Here is a 9,592-nt window from a genome sequence, read left to right as displayed (position 1 = left end):
CGTGATGACAGCTCGGCACCCCTCGTCAATGAACTTCCTGCGAACAGGGTCGGCGTCTGTCGAGGATTTCTCTGGGAAATTGGTCGTTGACACTGAAGTCCGTCCCCTTCTGCTCCCGGCCTCGGATCTTCACCTGCTCCTTCTGCTTAAAATGTTCGAATTTCGCCACGATGGGTATCGGCTTTCGGTTCTCTGGCTTCTCGGCTCCCAGGCGGTGGATTTGGTGAAAAGTGATGTTTTGTATGACGTCTGCTGGGACTTTGAGCTGTCGTGGCATGAAGGCCCTCACAGATTCTTCCGGGTCTTCCTCAGAGTTTTCTCGGAATTCCCGTGAAGACAAGATTGTCTCGCATGCTCCGGGTCTGGACGTCTAGGATCGTCTGCTTCATGGTTTTATTTTCTTGGACTCTTTTCTTGGAGTCGTGAAACTCCGTCGGTGAGGGACTTCGCCGACTCGCAGAGGGCTGCGTTCTCCGTGACCAAGGAGACGATCTGATTTTGGCTGAAGTCCAGAGATTCACGGATGGCCTGGAATTTTTTGTGGAGCACCTCGACGAGAGCGAGGCGGCTGTCCAAGCAAATCAGCCTCTTATCGATGGAGTCGAGGATATCTCTGATGTCAGTGCCTGTCTAAATAAAACTCTTGAAACTTGAATCTGTTGATGATATCTCTCCAGGTGAGTCCTCCGGGCGGCTCCGCTTGGGATTCGGCGTCTTGGGTAACTTACCCATGACTACGCGATCGAAGCACCCTTCAATGTACTCCTCCAGATCTTCCAGGTTTGGCTTGGTGGAGTTTTAGGGTGTTTAATATCTTGGTTTTGCGTCTAAATACTTTGCGGATGTTTTTTAGTAGTTGATTGTTTTTCAGGGTGCTATGTTCCGCATGTCTGTTTTCCGCGCGTCACGCACGCTCTCGCGAGATAACAGCTTTAGAATAATCTTTAACCTTTTCCACAATAAGTAGAATGGAATAGATTGCTTGTATTGGAATGCCAATATCTGAGATTTTAGATGCAAGCCGATATAATCTGTTTTTGGCTGATATTGGATCGTACACTCCTAGAAATAAATCCAGCTCTTTTGACTCTTGTGTTCCAAACATATCACTTTAATACACTAACACTGACAGCAAAGAAACACCAGACACACAAACCACACACAGACAGAACACACACACACACACACACACGTGGGCTCCTACGCCTTGGTGATATAGCCCTCCTTGATCAGGAAGTCGTAGATTTTGCGCGTCTTGTTGACGTCGATCTTGATGAGCGCTCGGGCCTGAGCCAGACGTAGACCGCCTTGCCGCCGACACTCGTTGAGCAGCGCCTGCTTATACTCCAGGTAAGCACCTGGCACCAAGCGTACCACCTGACACAACTGCACAAAAATATACATGATGACATGCATATGATATTAGTCGTGTTTATTGTGCGGCTTTTAAATAATATGCAGTTCTGGGCAGCGTTTGTACATAAGCTGTGGGTTTCATGCTCAAACCTGGCCGCACCTCACACTGGCTAGATGACCTAGTTTATAGTAGACACCGACCCGCCGGGCACACATTTCAAATAAAAAATTGAAAAAAACGCTACCTCTTTCTCTCGTTCGTTGAGCTTCTCTGTCCCGGGCAGCCCGGTCAGGTTGAGGGGAGGGGCGCTCCGCCTGCCTGTTGCTGTGGAAACACAACAATGACAGTGTGTGTGTGTGAGAAAAAGTGGAACACTGGAACCTTTAGAGTGCTTCTGTTGCATAGAGATGTCGGGTGTATTTGTGGACAAGTGACAAATGATGAGATGGTGCTGGGAGGCTTCATACCTGATGTTGTGATTGTTGTGACAGCCGGTGTGATGCCAGCATCTCTGTAGCCAGGAGATAAAATGAACATACGCGTCACTACTAGCATGGACGAACACACACACACACACTGTATCAAGACAGTGTTTCTGGCTCATGTTTACTGCACTAAAAAAAGATGAATCATCATACTGAAGTGAAGCTAGAGTAGAGTAATTCCAAACGCTTGGCGCATGCTCAGATAAACCCACTGGGATGGAAAACTAAACAAGAGGCTCATTAAGGAGGCTAAAATACATACTTGACCTTTGCAGAGGAGCCACACAAATACACGGTAACGACATCAAACTTACATGGATCAAACTTACATGGCGGCCTGTTTGCTGAGCCACTGCTGGCACGCTCTGCCGTCCTGGATGTACTGCAGCACGTCGCACAACATGGTCCTCTTCCTGCGTTCGTCCTCGCGCAGCCGCTTCACCCGCTCGTACACTTTGGCGCCTGCCGAGCACAGAGCACGCTCGGCTATAAAAACGATGCGATGGCGAGTGGCTAAAGTGGGATATGTTTGGCCTGGACTCACTGCAGAAAGACTTGATCCCGGCTTTCCTGTACTCCTGCAGCTTGCGGATCTCCCGCCTCAGTTCAAACTCCACTATAGCATGCAGGGACAAAAATAGAACTCCTCATTAACACACTGGCGACACATTACTGGGAAAGTGGGAGAACTGGAGAGAACTATAAAAAATACAAATGCATGATTGTAGAAGATTATGATGTATGCCAGCAATAGAAGACGTAATTATACAGGTATGTATGAAAGGTACATCACATCAGGTGCAAGTGTATCTAATGTTGCAAGCATATAATTGACATTTAAGATTCGGGTGCTTCCAAATACTAACGTGCGTGACTCTCAATGAACTTGTCGTGTTCAACAGGTCCAGTGACTCGTGCAAACCGTCTCATGACGTCATAGAGCTCCTGCACCTCCTTCGGGTAGCAACGCTCCAGAACTGCAAGACCACAAGGGAGAGCGAGAGAAGGTGAACACACGCACGCACGCACGCACACACACACACACACACACCTCCTAAAAATTACATAACAAGCAAGCATCTGCTTAATAAAATATGTGGGAATATACCACATAATATATAGACTATACCAGGGGTCACCAAGGTTTTTCCTTGTGAGAGCTACTTTTACAAAATGAAAATGGCCAAGAGCTACTCATTTTTGTAACATTTATTTTCAGAGCTTATTTTAAACCCAAACAAAGCAAATGTGCTTGTTTTACCAGAACATGAACAGAATGCTGGTGTCCACAACTCACATGTTGTATTTCACAATGCATTTCTTTCTACTGTTCTTTCATTATTAACTGAAAACCTGAATGAAAAGCAGCCTTGCGGGCACCACACGTGGTCGTGGGGGCTACCTGGTGCCCGCGGGCACCACATTGGTGACCCCTGGACTATACCATATAACCACGTTAAGCTAAAACTACACTAAGCAGCAAGCGCATTTTTTCATCAAACTAAATCAACTAAATTGAAAGTATGCCTTCCTTTTTTTAAAGTTGAAATCATACTTATTTGAGGAAATTCAGTATACACTTCGAGTTTGAAATATGACAACTAGCAGAGCATGCCAGCGCGGCTGTGCGTGTGTGTGTGTGTGTGTGTGTGTGTGTGTGTGTGTGAGCCTCTCAGGCTCGGGTAATGCTTTCCATTATGGTGCGCACACGCACACACTGGAGAGAGACACACAATCTCTGACAGTCTCCATGACAACCAGTCTGCAGCTCGTCAGCGACTCTGACTTGCCTTTTGTCTCCAGAGACCAGATAAATAAGTGGAAGGAAAGGAGGGAGGGTGCTAAAATAAATAAATCATGAGCGGACAACTTCAACTTCCCAATCAGTTTCACAGCCACACGTGGCGGCACGTCTCATTTCAATGTCTGAGCTCTGAGGCCACATGAGGCGGATTACGGACAACATGGCGTTCCCGGCGAGGAGCATTCGCGGCGTAATAATGCTTCTGTGCATTCCTGACGGGCAAAGCGAGCAGTGCCGGATGCTTTTTCGCTCGCCGAGAGGGGCCACAGGGGTTAACTGCGCTCATTTCACGCTGCAGCTGTTTTGCCTGTAACCGTGGCGACCGCAGCCGGCAACGTATCAGATGCTTCCCCGGGTTTTGAGAGGAACACTCACCCTGGAATTTGCGCATGTTGATCAGTCCATGGTCTCGAATAATCCTGGAAAACAAGAAAATCGTGTTCATGTTGCAAAATAAAGTACGATATTTTTACTGCACGTAGTTTGTTCAGTTTGTGTAACTATCCATACGTATACTTCATATTACACATTACTGCTGTTTTGTTACGTGATGTCGTTTGCGCTATTTTTTCCTTTTTTGGCTGGCTTTTTTTGTTTACAGTGTGCCGCAGGTCAATAAAAACAAGCCACAGGCCACAAGTGGCCCCTGGGCCACCCTTTGGACAACCCTTATTTGAAAGCTATTCGTCTGGGTTTAACGTGTAAACCATGGTAATTTAAGAGAGAAGGAGTGCTATTGCAGCTGGATCTAATCGACGCAATGCAACAGTCTTTTTTTTGGGAGGTGCATGTCACGCTACTCAGGAGGGAGAGGAGCAAGATGGGGTAGCATACGCTGGTGCCTTGGCACAGGACCAGACTGAACTCCAAACTGAAACCGGCGCAGCGATGCGTACAAGTGTATTCAAGGGCCAAAATGCATGCCAAGTACAACAAATGCATACATGTTGGCAGGTCTGTTGGTGCTTTGGGTCATTGAAGTTGCGCTTGCAAAGTCATTTATTGCACATTTTGTAAAGAGAGACGGAATAATTGTGAGCGCAACATGGAGGCTGTGTAGCGTTATACACGATATGAAACATTTAAGGTATGGATGAGGGCCTCCATCCTTTGGCAAAGCAGCTTGAAAGACGGCTTAAATATTTTAAAACCACTTCGAGCCATTTTTACGGCTTTGTTGGATTGCAAAACATATTTGAGTTTGAATCGGTTCTACAGTATTCTACTGTGAATACATTTAGTGATGCTGCAAGTACAGGTGGGTGTAGTGCCATCTAGTGACACACTGTGGTCATTACAAATAAAGAAATAACAGCTGTCCTACTTCTTCCTGCGTTGTCGCTCCTTTAATCTTGAATGGTATATATCAACCACTGCCAGCTTGAGTGCTGAAACAGACACACACAAATAACGTTGCGTGTCCTGTTGTTAAATTTCATTTGGCCACTAAGAGCATCAGTCGCTACGCACCTCGCAGGATGTCCGAGTCATCATCCACAAAATCAATGTCCTTGATATCCCATTCTGCGTAGTTGTCGAACTCCTTGTTGACACAGCGAGAGAGTTATTAGTCATCTGGATTGAAGCGCTCATGTTTCACAACAATGTCAGAGCCGACGGTAAATAAAGGATGAGACGTTCCCTGTGAGGCAGCGATCGGGGCGTGATTGACCTTCATGTCATGTTTGGTCATATGAATTAAAAAGGGCAGAGCCCCTCACCTCCATGAAGTCTGCACGAGCAGGCATGTATCCCGCCATGTCTCGTGACAGCACCGAGTCAAAGGTGGGCCGAGGGGGCTCATCAGTTGCTGCGAAATGAACATGTTAGCAAAGATATCAGTATGCATGTGTTGGCCATACAGGTTGTAATTAACGTTGATAGACATCACATTGTCACGGCCAAAAATATATTTCCCCATCACCCAATGAATGTGGGTCAAAAAACATGAGCATTAACAACTCCTCCCGGTGTATTTCTGATCAACTCCACAAGGCAGCAGTAGCTGCACTTGAAGTATTATGAGTGTCAGCCTCCAGTAGCTTTAGCTCACCTCTCTGCATGCGCTTTAAAATGTTTGTTGTGCCGCAATTGTAAAACTCATGCATGTTACACTTGCAACTTGCCAGTGGTGTTAATACTGGCGAAGCCCTTTGCTCCTGGTTTGGGTTGGGTATCGTGTACGTATCATCCAAATACCAGCGCCAAATTGGTACTTTTGAAACTGTGCCGGTGCTTGTGCGAAGTGGTGCCCAAACAAGCGCTTAGAAAGGAAAACAGACCAATTTTGTCTAAAAATGATGCCCTTTTTTTTTCATGGAATTTTATGACATTGCCCGTTGAAAAGAATCAAATGCAAATACTTCAATCACACACAGTGGTGTGAAAAAGTGTTCGCCCCCTTCCTATAATATCTATTAAGTGTTTGTCACACTTAAATGTTTCAGATCAAATTAACTTTTAAATGTTAGTCAATGACAACACAACAGAACACAAAATACAGTTTTTAAATTAAACTTTTTATTATTAAGGAAGAAAAAAAATCCAAACCTACATGGCCCAGTGTGAAAAGGTGATTGACCCCCCTCCTCCCCATTAAAACAACTTAAACTGAGATAATTTGAGATCTATCAGTGTGGAAAATGTTATAAAGCCATTTCTAAAGCTTTGGGACTCCAGCAAACCACAGTGAGAGCCATTATCCACAAATGGCAAAAACATTGAACAGTGGTGAACCTTCCCAGGAGTGGCCGGCCAACCGAAATGACCCTAAGAGCGCAGCGACAACTCATCCGAGAGGCCACAAAAGACCCCACAACAACATCCAGAGAACTGCAGGCCTTACTTGCCTCAGTTAAGGTCAGTGTTCATGACTCCACCATAAGAAAGACGCTGGGCAAAAACGGCCTGCATGGCAGAGTTCCAAGACCAAAACCACTGCTGAACAAAAACAACATTAAGGCTCGTCTAAATTTTGCCAGGAAACATCTTGATGATCCCCAACACCTTTGGGAAAATACTCTGTGGTCTGACGAGACAAAAGTTGAGCTTTTTGGAAGGTGTGTGTCCCATTACATCTGGCGTAAAAGTAACGCCGCATTTCAGAAAAAGAACATCATAGCAACAGTAAAATATGGTGGTGGTGGTGGTGTGATGGTCTGGGGCTGTTTTGCTGCTTCAGGACCTGGAAGAATTGCTGTGATGAATGGAAGCATGAATTCTGCTGAAGGAGAATGTCCGGCCATCTGTTGGTGACCTCAAGCTGAAAGCAACTTGGGTTCTGCAGCAGGACAATGATCCAAAACACACCAGCAAGTCCACCTCTGAATGGCTGAAGACTCTGGAGTGGCCTAGTCCAAGTCCTGACCTGAATCCGATTGAGATGCTGTGGCATGACCTTAAAAAGGCGCTTCATGCTGGAAAAGCATCCAATGTGGCTCAATGACAACAATTCTGCAAAGATGAGTGGGCCAAAATTCCTCTACAGCGCTGGAAGAGACTCATTCCAAGTTGATTGCAGTTGTTGCTGCTAAGGACGGCCCCACCAGATATTAGGTTTAGGGGGCAATCACTTTTTCCACACAGGGCTTTTTTTCCTCCCATCATAGTAAAAATTTTCATTTAAAAACTGCATTTTATGTTCTGCGATGCCGTTAATGCGGAAATCATAGGGCCCAAGTCCAAGACATGGCTACTCACGTTTGAAAGGAATGGCACCATCCGCAAAGCAAGCATCTTTAGTTTTGCGCAGGCTGAGCAGGGTGGAGGAGAAGAGCGGGTTGTTGATGAAATTCTTCATGTAGTGGCTCTCGCACTCCTCTTTGCTTTTGCTGCGCATTTGGTAGGCGACATCCTGCCTGGAGGTTTAGAAACACATCAAATACAGTATGTGTGCAACAAAGCCAGGTTTGAGAAAAACGGAAGCAAATCAAATCACTGACCAGTTTCCAAAACCACAGTCCATAACGGCCTCCAGCAGCGCCATCTCCTCCTGCGCCGTCCAACCGGGCTCCAGAACCGGGAAGTCTGACGTCTGAATACAGAAAAGGAGTAATGAAGACACATGCTGGGACAATCTGAACATATTCACGTCGACTTACCATTATTTCATACTTGTGATCACTCTGATGTTTCTTGTATTCAAATCCTCTGGTAAAACACTTGACATAAAAATTAAAAACGCCCATATTTAATTGGCTGTTGGGATCAAGAGGCGTTTAATTTTCCATCTACTCACCTGTAGGCAGAGTAAGAAAGGAGAAGGTCCACATTCAGCACACTTGATGTAAGGCTCTGTTAGGTAGGATGAGCAGCCTCTGCATGGTGGTTTGTCGAAGGGGTCGTCTAAGGGAATCGTGTTCGGGGTTAGCATCAAAGCTAAAAGTAAAGCTAGTTGAGCCTATGCGGTCTGCAGTCTTAAGCGTTGACTTATAAACGCTCATTCAGCCATTAAACAGGAGTTAAGCACCACATTCTATTTGGACATCGCTCATACAGAGAAAACTCGTCCTTTGCTAATGTTCGCATAATAACTCTAGCTAGGTGAAGCGAATGTACCGCATTTGTTAACCGCAACGGTACATGCAAAACATAACTCTGGTGCCATTGAACTTACTTCCAAATGAAGACAAGCGATCCATGTTACGATATTTCCACAAACAGTAAATAAAACAGACGCCAAAATTGATATTTATGGATAGATCGATTTTTCTTGAATCGGCACGACACCCTGTTTCAGCCAAGGTAGTTGAGCACTAGTCACAGGAGGATGGGGGGGGGGGGGAATAAAATAGTAATTTCCAATTCTCCGCAAGATGGTAGTGTTGCACCGTCTTCAATTTTAGTAAGTATATTAGTAAGTATTTATTCTGATGTTCAAAATGAGACCATAATAAACTGTTCAAAACTTCTTTGTAATAATATAACTGATAATAATAAAATAATATAACTCTTCACCTCAAGTGGAAAAGATAGCAAATGGCTTAGGTGCAAAATATAACGTGTAATCACTTTATAATAAGTATAATATCAAAACGTTATTGCATTTAACATATAAATATATACATGTATTCAATATAATATACAATATTATAATAATACGTTTAAAGCTGTAGCCCGGACCTAAATTTCACATGTACATATGAAATTGCAATGTACTGTATAATGATACGTAGCTCATATTAATCATTCACTCATTTATTTTCTGTACTGCTTGTGCTTATTGGGGTCGCCAGTAAATCACAGGTTCATATAGAGCAGGGGTGTCCATTGTGGCACGCGGCTGTACTTTTATTGGCCCTCTAAAAATAGAATTTAACTGGAAAACTAAGAAAAAAGCAGCAGCAGCATATGTTGAAAAATCAGCAGCAATTTTACAAGAATAAAATACAAATATTAAGAGGAAATGTTGATGGGAAAAAGTCATCATTTTATTATGAGGAAAAATAACATCATTTTAGTAGCATGAAGTTGAAATATTAAGGAAAAACAAGTTTGAAACATACCAAAAAAAGTTGTAATGTTTGGAAAATTTGGTTCTATTATGGGAATACAGTCAAAATTACGAGTACCCGGAGAAAACCCACGCGCACACGGGGAGAACATGCAAACTCCACACAGAAATGCCCAGGGGAGAATCGAACCAAGGTCTTCCCGATCTCCAGGCTGTTCCTGTGTTGGCCAAAGTGCTGACCACTAGACCACCATGTGGCCCCAGCTTTCTTATTATACACGCAAATAATGTAGTGACATGTGCACTCCCTTAGTTCTGGCCCCCATCGCGGCTTCAGCGCCCGCAGGGCAACCTGCTGTCTCTGCATCCACATGCCACTCCCACCCACATCTCTGTGCCTTCACACCCACTGTAAAAGGCAGCCCTTGCCTCCCCCCACCCTGCCTGCAGGCCTCACGCTGCGAACGCGGCTCACAAACGAGTGGCAGCCTTGT

General features: G+C 44.8%; 1 protein-coding gene across 1 annotated transcript; it reads right to left on the bottom strand.

Moving 5' to 3' along the window:
- Window positions 1-1,059: 1,059 nt before the first annotated feature.
- Window positions 1,060-8,394, bottom strand: LOC129190787 (transcriptional adapter 2-alpha-like). The gene is made up of 15 exons (XM_054793364.1): window positions 8,262-8,394; window positions 7,884-7,990; window positions 7,747-7,806; window positions 7,588-7,679; window positions 7,346-7,503; window positions 5,368-5,456; window positions 5,117-5,189; window positions 4,971-5,034; window positions 4,022-4,065; window positions 2,709-2,819; window positions 2,387-2,458; window positions 2,172-2,304; window positions 1,825-1,868; window positions 1,602-1,681; window positions 1,060-1,386 (listed from the first exon to the last, which is right to left on the bottom strand). The coding sequence occupies exons 1-15, from the start codon at window positions 8,284-8,286 to the stop codon at window positions 1,201-1,203; spliced, it is 1,338 nt and encodes a 445-aa protein (XP_054649339.1). The 5' UTR covers window positions 8,287-8,394; the 3' UTR covers window positions 1,060-1,200.
- Between the last annotated feature and the right edge of the window lie 1,198 nt (window positions 8,395-9,592).

The sequence above is a fragment of the Dunckerocampus dactyliophorus genome, chromosome 12, assembly GCF_027744805.1.
Source record: "Dunckerocampus dactyliophorus isolate RoL2022-P2 chromosome 12, RoL_Ddac_1.1, whole genome shotgun sequence".
NCBI classification, from domain to species: Eukaryota; Metazoa; Chordata; class Actinopteri; order Syngnathiformes; family Syngnathidae; genus Dunckerocampus; species Dunckerocampus dactyliophorus.
Note: the sequence above shows the minus strand (reverse complement) of the source record. Positions and strands in the feature narration are given on the sequence as shown.